The sequence below is a fragment of the Palaemon carinicauda genome, chromosome 7 (assembly GCF_036898095.1).
Source record: "Palaemon carinicauda isolate YSFRI2023 chromosome 7, ASM3689809v2, whole genome shotgun sequence".
In the NCBI taxonomy this organism is placed as follows: Eukaryota; Metazoa; Arthropoda; class Malacostraca; order Decapoda; family Palaemonidae; genus Palaemon; species Palaemon carinicauda.
The window spans coordinates 161,083,207-161,098,150 of NC_090731.1; the positions used below are offsets into that span (position 1 = coordinate 161,083,207).

The window sequence follows — 14,944 nt, forward strand, 5'->3', positions numbered from 1 at the left end:
ATAGCTGGATTAATCAGAGTTTGTTTTGCAAATACAACGAAGCTCTATGAACATTTATGACGTTTCAAGGTATTGGATATTGGATGGCAACTTTTATTATTTCAGTATGCTATTATTATTATTATTATTATTATTATTATTATTATTATTATTATTATTATTATTATTATTATTATTATTATTACTTGCCAAGCTACAAACCTAGTTGGAAAAGCAAGATGCTATAAACCCAAGGGCTCCAGCAGGGAAAATAGCCCAGTGAGGAAAGGAAATAAGAAAATAAATAAACTAGAAGAGAAGGGATTAACAATAAAATAAAACAGTTACAATAGAATAAATCTCATATATAAACTATAAAAACTTATAAATAAACAAGAGGAATAGAAATAGAATTGTGTGTCCGAGTGTACCCTCCAGTAAGAGAACTACTCCAAGACTGTGGAAGACCATGGTACGAAGGCTATGGCACTTCCCAAGGCTAGAGGGCAATGGTTTGATTTTGGAGTGTCCTTCTCCTAGAAGAGCTGCTTACCATTTTATTATTATTATTATTATTATTATTATTATTATTATTATTATTATTATCATTATTATTACTAGCCAAGCTACAACCCTAGTTGGAAAAACAAGATACTATAAGCCCAAGGGCTTCAACAAGGAAAAACAGCCCAGTGAGGAAAGGAAATAAGGAAATAAATAAATGATGAGAATAAATTAACAATATATCATTCTAAAAACAGTAACAGCGTCAAAACAGATATGTTCTATATAAACTATTAACAACGTCAAAAACAGATATGTCATTTATAAACAATAAAAAGACTTATGTCAGCCTTGTCAACATAAAAACATTTCCTCCAACTTTGAACTTTTGAAGTTCTACTGATTCAACTACCCGATTAGGAAGATCATTCCACAACTTGGTAACAGCTGGAATAAAACTTCTAGAATACTGTGTAGTATTGAGCCTCATGATGGAGAATGCCTGGCTATTAGAATTAACTGCCTGCCTAGTATTACGAACAGGATAGAATTGTCCAGGGAGATCTGAATGTAAAGGATGGTCAGAGTTATGAAAAATCTTATGCAACATGCTAGAGCGTCTCTTATACCCTTACCAAGAGGAGAGTGGCCACTGAACAATTACAGTGCAGTTGTTAACCCCTTGAGCGAAGAAGAATTACTTGGTCGTTTGCAGGGCTTGTGTGTGTGTGTGTGTGTGTGTGTGTGTGTGTGTGTGTGTGTGTGTGTATAGTCATAGTTTTTCATTCACTTATTAATTTGGTTTATATAATTTTTCCTTTATTTATTTCATAGTATATTCTTTACTTCTTTTTCACTCTCGGTTGCTTTTCATATTTCAGCATTTTCATTACCCGACTAGGATTAAGCCTGTCTTTTAGATTTGTTTATATATATATATATATATATATATATATATATATATATATATATATATATATATATATATATATATATATATATATATATATATGTATATATATATATATATATATATATATATATATATATATATATATATATATACTGTATACATATATATATATTTATATGTATATATATATATATATATATATATATATATATATATATATATATATATATATATATATTTATATGTATATATATATATATATATATTTATATATATGTATATATATATACACATACACACACATATATATATACATACATATATATATATATATATATATATATATATATATATATATATATATATATATATATATATATATATATATATATATCTACATACACACACACACACAGACACACACACACACACACACATATATATATATATATATATATATATATATATATATATATATATATATATATATATATATATATATATAATAGGTGTATGTACGTCCTCAACTTCAGTAATTTCAATAAATCTTACGGTATATCTTTAGACGCCCTTTACAGTATTAAATATAATGGAGATTATATTTATAAAATGCAGAAATTTCATCAATAAGAAGAAGTGGTTTCATTTTAAATAACTTATTATTAGTCTAGGGTGTACTATCATTTCTGTGCAAACTAGTCTAGTTACTAGTAATCTAGAGTGCACTGTTATTTCTGTATAAATTAGTCTAGAGTGCTCTATCATTTCTGTATAAAGAGAACAAATATCTAGACATCAGAGACACAGCAGAGACCGAAACTTTACTCGCGGGGAAATATGAAAACGAGCCGGCCTTCGACTTTAAGGTGCCGGAATGTTTGCATCTGCACCGGAGTGGAAAACGCGTATTGTTTCTCATATCGCTGGACCTCACGTATTTTGAAATGGTCTAATCGCTTGCAAATCTGGATATTGTTCCTTTCTGCTTGCATGGCAAACCTATTAAAGGAGAGAGAGAGAGAGAGAGAGAGAGAGAGAGAGAGAGAGAGAGAGAGAGAGAGAGAGAGAGAGAGAGTAGGGTAGGGGTTGTTGGTTGTAGCTGGAAGGGGAGCAGAAGAGTCATGGTTCTCTCGAGCCTTCATCAACATTGATTGTGCCACATCAGAGGGATCTCTCTCTCTCTCTCTCTCTCTCTCTCTCTCTCTCTCTCTCTCTCTCTCTCCCATTGCTCTTATGGGTGGGTTTCTTTTATTCAAGTGAAAATGACGAACATTATCAGCTATTTATAGTTTGACTTAATAGAGATGCTTTCAGTTTGCTAATGAATTTTGGTAATAACTCATTTCTATATAATGACACTTAAGTTTTTATTTCTATTGCATCGGCAAGATATTGCTGCCTCGGACGCTAAGTGTGAAATTATTATTATTATTATTATTATTATTATTATTATTATTATTATTATTATTATTATTCGAGATGAACAAGCATTCATTTGAATCTGTATATGTCCAATATCTTGTAGAATAAGTTTCACAAATTTACGACAAATATTTCACTAAAAGAATATAAGAAATTAATAGTTCTTAATCATCTAACAAATAGATACTGGCGAAAAAAATTCGGAAGTATAAAACAGAAAACTATAGTAGTAACGTCTAAACCTTTCTAGAACCTATTAGATTTTATATCTATCGATACTGTCAGGGAGACTACAGAAGTAAGTAGTAACAGAATGATTTAGTATTATCTAGCCTATTCAAAGTGAATTATGGAGACAGAGTATGGAACGAGGCTGGCTAACCAATAGAGAGTCAATAGAGAGCTGATGAACCTGTCTTAATCTCACAGATGGAATATTCTGAAGAAAGAAACGCACATAATCCGAAACTTCTCTTAACCAATATTCTCCTATTTTTGCTTTTCTAGACAATTGTATGAACTAGCCAAATGTATACATGGGCACCGCGTCCCTGCATAGTTACTTATTTCCTTATGGCAGTTCATCTTACCTGGTGATGACATTCTGGATAAAACACTGCCCAGGGAAATTATCAAGGCGAGATGAAGGCTTGGACATGGGCCTGAACTCATAAACTTGACCCAGTTTCAGATGGCCTAACAGGCGGGCCAGAAGGGCTGCCAAAAACTCACAAAAGGAAGCATTTTCAGTGCCTTCAATACCTCAGAGGATATTCCCAGTGCATGCTTAAACCTCAGTGATGCAAATTGAGCATTTATATCAAGAGACTTATCCACAAGGCAGGAAGACCACTCCTTTGATTCAGCTTATCAGGAAAGATAGTGTGGTAGTGTGTGGAAGTAGCACTTGAGTATTATTATTATTATTATTAAATGCTAAGCTACAACCCTAGTTGGAAAAGCAGGATGCTATAAGCCCAGGAGCCCCAACAGGGAAAATAGCCCAGTGAGGAAAGGAAATAAGGAAAAATAAAATATTTTAAGTATATTAACAACATTAAAATAAGTATTTCCTATAAAAACTATAAAAACTTTAACAAAACAAGAGGAAGAGAAACTAGACAGAAGTGTGCCCGAGTGTACCTTCAAGCAAGAGAACTCTAACCCAAGACAGTGGAAGGCCATGGTACCACCTTCATTGTGTGCATTCATTACCTTTTAAGGGGAAAGACTTTTCAAGAAATTGAGAAAAATTAACAATTTGAGGCAACAAGTGAATTTTGAGGTGCCAATTTTGAATGGCGTATTTGAGCCATCCTATAAGGACACCCGCCGAGTTCCATTTGAGCTTGCTAATGGTTTCAAGGATATCCATTACTTTAGTTTAGACCAACATAAGCAACAGTGGCACAGAATAGCTTGCAATAGAAATCTGTGGAGGAACCTGGGGAAGGCCTACATCCAACAAAGGACTTTTGAAGGCTGAAATGATGATGATGATGATGATGATAAGGACACCACTGTCCCACTGTCATAGGTGCCACACCTCCTGGCAGCCTCAGAACTTTTGCTGGTGCCATTGTAAACACGTCAGATGATAAGACTGGGTCCACCCATTGAATACCATTGGACGATAGATTTGAGGTTTTAAACATCCTCAAACATATATTGGCTGCCTGTTTCAGAGTTTCCTTCTCTTCCCACACTGAAAACCTGAGCCTCCCAATCTTTACATCAGGCAGCTCATATTATTCTTTTCTTTCATTATGGCTTATGTATTTCACAATGATATGCATCCTTGAGTCCCATGAGTCCCTGTAATTCAACAACATGCAAGATCCTTTATGTTGCAGATCATTTCAGTACAGACCATACCAAGTGACCTAACTAATTCAAGAATAATCTTTGTGTTTCACTCCTCTGTAAATTAATCTCAAGTTTCTTAAGAATCTGATCGATTTCCAGATGTTGTCTCCAGGCATCTGTTCTTACCAGTGTATCTTTTCCTCTTTTTGTCAGTTACCTCATTCTAGCAGTTTCACATTTTTCTCATTTTCATCTCCGCTTTCTTCAGAGCTCCCTTCTCAGTTTGAATAAATATAGTGTGAGACTTTTTATGTGAATATGAATTGTACTTGTGAATATGGTAGATAATACTTTATTAGTCCAAGTTAAATCTTACTCAGTACCCTTTAATCGTAATTAAACCCCTAAAACCGATTACTATTTGGCCTTATAGAAAATTTGTTTCTAAGGTCCTGGATCTGATTTCTTGCTATTGATAATCTTTTCTTATTTATGTTTAGGCCGTCCATTCTTATTTTCCGTATTTTTCTTATATGTGGAGACGTCCATCATACAATCATCTTCTCTTTGAGAGAATTGAATTTAAAATCATAAAAACTCTGCACTCAACCATTTATTTAAATTGACACCCCCTTTTTTGTGTGACCATCCTCCACATTTCTAGATGGAGTCACAAGCACAATGGTCAACTGGTTTTGGGAACCTTATTCACCTACAGTTCTAGAACGTGAAGCTATTTACATTTCTCAATGTCCCTTGAATAATTTAATCTTCCTTTTTCAATGCTGCCTTTTTCTACATCACACGGCTATTTTTAGGATTGTGGTGGCCTATTGGAAACGTCCCTGCCTGATGATCAGCCGAATTTGGGTTCGAGTCCCGCTAAAGTTCAATAGATTCTTGTAGTGTCTGCAACCTCACCTTGTGAACAAAGGATGGGAGATATAGGGGAGCCTATAGGTCCACCTGTTGAGCCATCAGCAGCCATTGCCTGGCGCTCCCTGGCCCTAGCTAGGGTACTGATGATATGTATTTATGGTCAGTCTCTAGGGAATTGTCACTGCCCCTTTCTTCTTCTATTCATGAGCGGCCTTTGAAAAAGTCCTGACTGCTCACGTCATCATTATTAGAAATTGAAATAGCCTACCTTAACTTCGCCTACAAATTTGGGGATTGTTTCCTTCCTTGTTTTCAGTGGCAAGGGACAGTGACATTGCCATAGCAAGCAGGGCAATGCCCTAGAGACTGACCATATATTATATGATCAGTGCCCAAGCCCCCACCTCAACCCAAACTAGGACCAGGGAGGGCCAAGCAATGGCTGCTGATGACTCAACAGATAGACCTATAGGCTCCCCTAAACCGCCCCAACCTTAGCTCACAAGGATGGTAAAGTTGCAGACACTAATGGCACTAACGAGTCTGAGCGGGACTCGAACCCCCGTCTGGCAAACACCAGGCACAGACGTTACCAATCAGGCCACAACAACTTGGGAAAGAACAATTAGGTAGAACATTTTACGAAATTCTGGGAAGATGAAAATCGAAACCGTGAGAAAGGAAGTTTAGATATCTCGCTTGGCCTTTAACTAATTCAAAATCATAAAATAGAGTTCTGTATAAGAGAAATTCTAAGGAAATATGGAACGGGGATAATCTGATTTAAAAGAAAGATTGATGGAGACATCAACCTAGAGAGGGAGACTTCAATATTCCACTAGGAAAGTTTATAGAAGTCAGATATCCCCTTAATACAGCTGTCAGAGGTATAACTTGTTAAAATAGATTATTTTTCCAATAACATCTTTTCACGGAACAATAACAATCTAACGCCATCAACGAAACATATATTGTAGTCAATCAAATAGAAAATAGATGGATTTGATTGCAATCAAGTCTTTGCAATCCTGAGTTCCCTTTGTTTATTGTATTTGAAAGGACCTCTTTTATCCCATTACCTGCAAAACACTACAAATAACATCATTATGTGAACTGAAGGAATTTACTTACAATTTTCTTCTGACGTTGCAAAAAGTTACCAACCCGTCTTTTTTTATCACTAACTTGATTTTTTTTTTTCAAAAGAATCTCTTATATCACTCGGCTTTTCTTCATTCTATCGACCGCCTTTTCTCTGAATAGTAATTGAGCTTGTTTTCCTTTGTTAGTTTCAACAATATACTCGAGCGAAACCTTCTCGCTTATTGTGGCGAGTAAATACTGGGGACCTAGACCGTGGCAAGGACACGACGAGTGGCTCTGAGGCTCAGAACTCCTCTCTAAATTTTCATTTTGACATTTCTCGTTATAACTGAGGTGGCCGATGTCGAGGCATTGCTAAACAACACTTTCATTAAACTTTTAATCTACTTTGTCTGTTAATAATGACATTGTGTTTCATTATTGTAGTTAGGCCTATATCAAAGGGATTTTCCCTCGAGCCATCTGATAAACTACCGCGCGCTTCATATACACAGTTTTCCCTTAACTATGTATAGTCTGTCAATAGAGATAGGCCGATAATTCTTATTATTACGTATATATTTACGAGTGACTGTTATTGGAATATGAGGGAGGAGTCAACAGCCTAAAGGTTGCTCCACGTCAGAACTTTCATATCACCATGTTGGAAAATCTATACATGAAGGATCATATCGATTTCTTCTCATTTCAAGCTACGCTACTCTTTGAGTTCCACTTAACAAGGATGTTAATTTCACTTGTTTCAGAGAAAATAATGCTCGTAAATAATATTTAGCACAATCTTTTATGTTCGTAATTTAAAATTTCAATTGATAATTAATTTAACCAATCGTTTTAGCCTATATTTTATCACCTGTGAACTTGACTATCAACTTTAACTTGACAACACTCCGTACATTGTACTGTACTTCATAGGTAAAATTCTAGAGCCATTGTCATAAAAGTATTTGATAAACATGTCTAAAGATAGTTAAAAGCCGAATCATCAATATTAATTATCTAACTAACATTAACGCTTTGATATTGAAGCACCCGGAAGTCAGGGTTATCTTAAAGGTACATCGCGATTAAACTTTGAAGTTTAAATGTATGACTCTCTTTAAAGGGAACATACCGATATCAAATCCCGTATTTGAATATCATTTGGTTATTCGTCTTTGCTTAATGGTTTCTAATTAACAGAAAATTATTCTTCGGGTTTTTTTTTTCTTTTTTATTTTGTGTACAGACTAAAGTATGCCTACGTTCATTACTGCTTAATTTGATATTGTCAATAAATGCATTGTATAACTATAAGTTCTAATTAAGTAGGCTATTCATTCAACCTTGGTTTATTTTAGGTATGAAAACTAAACCGTCAAAGAACTGCGGTGAATATTTGTTTAGACCGATTGCATTTTTTTTAATCATTGTTTGTTACCAAAAATGTTACCGATTTCTTATATTTTACTGATTAATTGATTGATAGGCCTTTCTTCTGGCGTTACAACTACTGGGTTAATTCCATCATTTTTGCATGGAAAGAGTTTTTATAGTTTATATATGACATACCTGTTTTTGGCGTTGTTAATAGTTTACATAGGACATATCTGTTTTTGACGTTGTTAATAGTTTATATATGACATATCTGTTTTTGACGTTGTTAATAGTTTATATAATACATATCTGTTTTGACGCTGTTACTGTTTTTAGAATGATATATTGTTAATTTATTCTCATCATTTATTCATTTCCTTATTTCCTTTCCTCACTGGGCTATTTTTCTCTGTTGGAGCCCTTGGGCTTATAGCATCCTGCTTTTCCAACTAGGGTTGTAGCTTGGCTAGTAATGATAAAAATGATAATATTGATAATAGAAAATTCTTAGATAGCTTGATAATTCCAAATCACATATCCTTATAAAATATTTCATTATACTATTGTCCAATGACATTCTTTGGTTTTCAGCATTTTATTATTATTATTATTATTATTATTATCATTATTATTATTGTTACTTGCCTAGTTGGAAAAGCAGGATGTTATAAGCCCAAGGGCTCCAACAGGGAAAATAGCCCAGTGAGGAAAGGAAACAAGGAAAAAAAATAAAATATTTCAAGAACAGTAACATTAAAATAAATATTTCCTATATAAACTATGAAAAGAAAGTCAGTCCTTTATCTACAGGAAAATGAAAGGAGAAAAATGTAAAATTATAAAGGGGAGAGAGTAGAGCATAAGTCACACTCTTCAGTATAAGTCTACTGCTGATTGTACTGCATCTCAAGACATTCTCCTTTGCAGAGAATGTTTTTATGTTGAACAGGCTGATATAATGCTCTTCTTATATTTTATATATGAAAGATCTATTTTGATGCTGTTACTATTCTTAGAGTGTTTTAATTGTTCATTCTTTCTCCTGTAGTTTATATATTACCTTTCCTCACACACTGCGCTATTTCTTCCCTGTTGGAGCCCTTGGGCTTATAACATCCGGCTTTTCCAACTAGGGTTATAGCTTAGATAATAATAATAATAATAATAATAATAATGATAATAATAATAATAATAAAAGAAGAAAAAGAAGAAACAAAATAAAATAGCACTAAATCTGCTTCTTTATTAACCATATGAAAGTCTGTTACATCTAAGACTAGAAAATACACAAACTTAAGTTTACGTTGAATGACCAGCATTCAAATATCTAATTCACTCTCGAGCTAATAACAACGAAAACAAGAAAACAGAAAAACACATGAAGAACTTGTCTTGTTTAGCATTGAAAGCATTGTGCTATCACTAGTACTGTAAGTGTACATTCGTACACAATAGGCCTACACATGAAAGCAGGATATATATATATATATATATATATATATATATATATATATATATATATATATATATATATATATATATATATATATATATATATATGTGCGTGTGTGTGTCTGTGTGTGTGTTGGTGTGTATAAAAACATATATGTGTATGTGTACATAATATCTTTCATTGGTATATACACATATATCTGTGTTTCTATGCAATTGTTTTGAATTAGATGAACAATTCATAACAGTACACCCAGACAAGTGTGTTTTTTTAACTCTAAACCTAAACATTATCTTTGCTGTTTACGAATAAACAGCAAATTCCAATAAACATGAGACTTGTCCTTTTCTATAAACCAGCAAACATAACCAGCAAGATGCCAGTAAACTCTTCTCCTATTTCTAGTGGCCGTAACCACCACCTCCACCGTGTCCATAACCTCCTCCGCCATGGCCGTATCCACCACCACCACCGTGTCCCTTGTCGTATCCTTTAGGACACACGGTCTCGTATGACTTTCGCGTCCTCGTGGCGTACACAGTGACGTAGGACTTCTCGGTCACCGTGACGTACTTGGGAAGAGTATTGATAACCGTGTGGGTGATGTACTGAGGCAACGTGGCTTTCTTCGTCACGAACTGGGGGACCTGAAATATCGATAATCTTAGTTAATGATTTGTTCCTGTTTCTTTGTTATTATTATTATTATTATTATTATTATTATTAGCTAAGCTACAACCCCAATTGGAAAAGCAATATGCTATAAGCCTAAGGGCTCTAATAGGGAAAATAGCCCAGTGAGAAAATGAAACTAGGAAATAAATAAACTATAAGAGAAATAACGAAAAATTACAATATTTTAAAAACAGTGACATTAAAATAGATATTTCATAAATAAACTATAAAAACTTCAAAAAAAAAAGAGGAAGAGAAATAAGATAGAATAGTGTGCCGGAGTTTACCTCAAGCAATGGAACAACAACAAGAACAACAACCAATGCAGCCGTTTCTAGTCAACTGCAGGACAACGGCCTCAGATACAACAATTCATGTCTGGGGTTTGGCCAGTTTTCATCACCACGCTGGCCAGTGCGGATTGTGATGGTGGGAGATTTTCATTTGATCGCTCACAACAAACCAACTTAGTATGGGTGGTCCCGACCAGTACAGCTTTGCTGATCATGGCAATACGCAAAACCTTTTATCACTTTAAGGTATCCCCACTCTTTAATAATATTTAGGTTGTGGTTAACACTTACATTAAGAAAATTATGTGCGTGTATGATACCAAAGCCACGGTCTAGGTATACCGTAGACCGCGACCATAGCTTTCACACTTTCATAATGAGCCACTTTTCTCGCACGTGAGGTTATAGAAATTTAGTTAAAGGATTTCGTCATTCAGATGATGAACAGAACAGTTTTAAGACTAACTGTGAATGAAAATACCTAGAGAAAAATTGCTTTTTAAATGGCATATCTCTTCCTTTTCAAACGTTAATTGCCAATTACTGGACGAAATTCCAGAAGACATAATTTCCTGGAGAATTCTGCTCGAATTTATACTTCCTAAAGCTTTTGTTATTAGTGAAACAACTGTATTTATTTATGAGTGCCAATAGTGCAATCAAGAATCTGTCCTTGGGCGATTTTCCTTTTGGACTAGATTTATAAATTAGGGATATGAAGCCCGTCGCTGGGGCCGGGGTAGCCATACAACACGAGGTGCAACAGTGTTGACACTCTGCAGTTATGAAGCTAAAGTTCAAAGAGGTTGGACAGCAAGGTAGAAGAAAAGAAGCGAGAACTGATGTCAAGTAGAAGGCTATAATGTGGGTGCGTCTAGTGATCTAAAAAATGCTGCAAATATTCTCAAGTATTCTGTACATAGCACATCGTGAGGTGCACTATATATATATATATATATATATATATATATATATATATATATATATATATATATATATATATATATATATATATATATATATATATATATATATATATATATATATATATATAAAGTCCATTTCTTTTAGCGAGTCATTTGCACCGACTCGCAGCGGTGCCCTTTTAGCTCGGAAAAGTTTCCTGATCGCTGATTGGTTGGACAAGATCATTCTAACCAATCACAGACCAGGAAACTTTTCCGAGCTAAAAGGGCATCGTTGCGAGTCGGTACAAATATGACTCGCTGAAAGAAATGGACTATAGTAGCACTATGTACTCTCCTGCTGGAGAAATTTCTTTTCCCCTAGGCTAACGAGCTCTTTTTAATGTTCAAATAAATCTTATTCTTCAATGAGTGAAAGCTAAAATTATTCATGTTTAAAAGCAACATTTTCCATTTTTTTTCTGTAAGAAATGTTTTCTTCCCTGGAAAAAAAAACTTGTATTTTCTTCTTAAGGCAAATACAGCTGGAGACTTATAAATCTATTCGTGATGACTTTCTAAGCCATTTGCATTTTATTTATCATTGCTTTGACAATAAACAAATATGCTGAGTAATGAGATTTCATTCCATTGTGTGGGTCTTATACCTTGTTCATGATTTGTATATTTTGATCGTTAGCTTTTCGCATTTATGGAAAATTTACTTTCCACTGAGGTATCTGTGGATAAGGATTTTTGTCAAATTTCTAATTCCATTCAAGTAGTTGAATATTAATTATTATTATTATTATTATTTGCTAAGATACAACCCTAGTTGGAAAAGCAGGATACTTTAAGAGCTCAGCCGGGAAAATAGCCAAGTGAGGAAAGGAAATAAGGAAACATAAAATAGTATGCCCGAGTGCACCCTTACGCAAGAAAACTAACCCAGAACAGTGGAAGACCATGGTACAGAAGCTATGGCACCACCCAAGACTAGAGAACAATGATTTGATTATAGAGTATTGTACTACCCGTGTGTCACACGATCGTACATAGTAACGATTTTTTTTTTGTATATATTATCCTTTGTATCTTCGCTCTCCCCTCGCACTGACAGCAACTTGTATTAACCTGTCTGCCTATTACATTGTTAACTGTTAACAGAACCGGTTGCCGGTTGGACAAGAAATAGCATGTTTGTATTTTGTAACCTTCTTGCCGTGACCTAGTGTGTATATATACTCCATGTGTCTATAATAAGGCTACGGGCTGCCTAAGGCAAGAGCCCGTGTCTTACACAAGGGTAAGGCAATCTGACAGACAGACAGACAGACAGATAATAAGGTAAAAGAATGATCATCCAATCTCATTTTCCTCTTTCCAATGAATTATTGAAGACTCCTTCGTTTTCCTTTGTTGAGACCTATGCCTTAGGTCTATAGATTATGTCTATAGACTATGCCTGTGTCAATACTTACATTCTGAGTCTGCGTAATGAAGTAAGGCACAGATTGCTTGTTCAGTACCGTCGTCGTCAAGTAAACTGTTTCATAGTCGTTCTGCACATGCTTCCTGCAAGAACAAGAAATCATATGTTAAGAGTGATGTTTCTCTACAGCACTTTACAATTATTATTATTATTATTATTATTATTATTATTACAAGCTAAGCTACAACCCTATTTGGAAAAGCAGGATGCTATAAGCCCAAGGTCTACAACAGGGAATAATAACTCAGTGAGAAAAGGGAAAAAGGAAATGAATAAACTATAAGGGAAGTAATGAACAATCAGAATAAGATTAAATTAGACCTTTCGTATATATTCTATGAAAAAATAAAAAAAGTTGAAGAGAAACAAGATAAAATAATGTGCCCTAGTGTATCCTCAAGCAAGATAAGATAGTCCTACACTTGCCCAGTTCCCAAAAGCATTATCAACACGAGCAATTCCTTACCCGCCAACGTAGTAAGGAACAGGTCTGTATTCGGTCTTTTCTAACCAGACGGTCTTGTAACCGCAGTTGTCATAATCACCGGTCACTGAACCAAGGCTGAGAAGCACCACGAAAAAACATGCCGCCAAGCGTACAGCTCCCTCTAGAGGCATTATGATCTCATTTACGTGTCCACCTGCAAGAGAGAAAACAGTGAATTTAGAGAGAATTTATGCAAAATATTAGGCCTATAGCTGTGTCATATCACTACATAACTGATATTAATGTTGGTTATTACAACGAGAGCAAACAGTGAATTTAGAGAGAATTTATACAGAAAAATATTAGGCCTATAGCTGTTTCAATACATTATATAACTGATATTAATGTTGGTTATTACAACAAGAGAAAACAGTGAATTTAGAGAGAATTTATACAGGAAAATATTAGGCATATAGCTGTGTCATATCACTACATAACTGATATTAATGTTGGTTATTATAAATAATTATGAAATCATAGCTTGGTGCATGCAGTATTTTACATAGAACCGAAATTGCACATAAGTTGCCCTTTTAAAATGTTCAACTAATCAAGTCGTAGATATCATTTTCAAATCCTGGGAAAATATATTGTAAGCGGATTAATTCATTTACAATCCAGTTAGATATTATGAAATATCTATTGTAAGCGGATTAATTTATTCTAATATTTATAATAACCCAGTTAAATATCATGAAAAATAAACTATTCTTCGTCATAGAAATAGGGAAATCATACCTATATCAAATATCCACGAATTGATTTTTTTCTTTTAGAAATCTCGATTTTAGAATTTATGTTACAGTTTTAACATAAAGTTATTTTCGAAGAATTAGATGAGAGAGAGAGAGAGAGAGAGAGAGAGAGAGAGAGAGAGAGAGAGAGAGAGAGAGAGAGAGAGAGAGAGAGAGAGAGAGCAGTTCATAATGTTGCGTTGTCTATATATTAAAACAATTTGCTATTTATTAATAATTAGTTTCCATTGGTGGAAATCGGGATAATTCGATAGGACATCCCAATATCATCATCATCATCCTCAGTATCATCATCATTATCATCATCATCATCATCACCAGCCGTTATTAGTCCATTGCAGAACAAAGGCCTCAGACATGTCCTTCTACTCCAGTCTGTTTATGATCTTTCTATGCCATAAACTTTCTTATTTCGTCAATCCATCGCCACCTCTTCCTTCCCCTGCTACGTTTGCAATCTCTAAGGACCCATTTTGTCAATCTAATATCATTCTCATTATATGCATTGTCCACGTTGTTGTTAGAATATCCTCTACTTTAGTTAGCCCTCGTATCCTAGTGTTATGTCCACCATTCTTCTTTCCATAGCTTTTTGAGATTTAACTGAATTATACATACATACATACACATATATATACAGTACATATATATATATATATATATATATATATATATATATATATATATATATATATATATATATATATATATATATATATATATATATTATATATACTCTATATATAGGGTATATATATATATATATATATATATATATATATATATATAGGGTATATATATATATATATATATATATATATATATATATATATAGGGTATATACACTTATATATATATATATATATATATATATATATATATATATATATATATATATATATATAGGGTATATACACTTTT

At 33.8% G+C, this 14,944-nt stretch overlaps 1 protein-coding gene across 2 annotated transcripts in view; it reads right to left on the reverse strand.

Annotated features, from left to right (window-relative positions):
• Positions 1-9,528: 9,528 nt before the first annotated feature.
• Positions 9,529-14,944, reverse strand: part of LOC137643701 (uncharacterized) — a 13,614-nt gene continuing 8,198 nt past the window's right edge. For both annotated transcript variants that reach the window (XM_068376400.1, XM_068376401.1), the window contains exons 2-4: positions 13,248-13,422; positions 12,771-12,864; positions 9,529-10,063 (exon numbers count right to left, since the gene is read on the reverse strand). In XM_068376400.1, the coding sequence (XP_068232501.1) occupies positions 9,818-10,063; positions 12,771-12,864; positions 13,248-13,399 (492 nt within the window). In that variant the 5' untranslated portion in view covers positions 13,400-13,422 and the 3' untranslated portion in view covers positions 9,529-9,817. The remainder of the gene's footprint in view (positions 10,064-12,770; positions 12,865-13,247; positions 13,423-14,944) is intronic.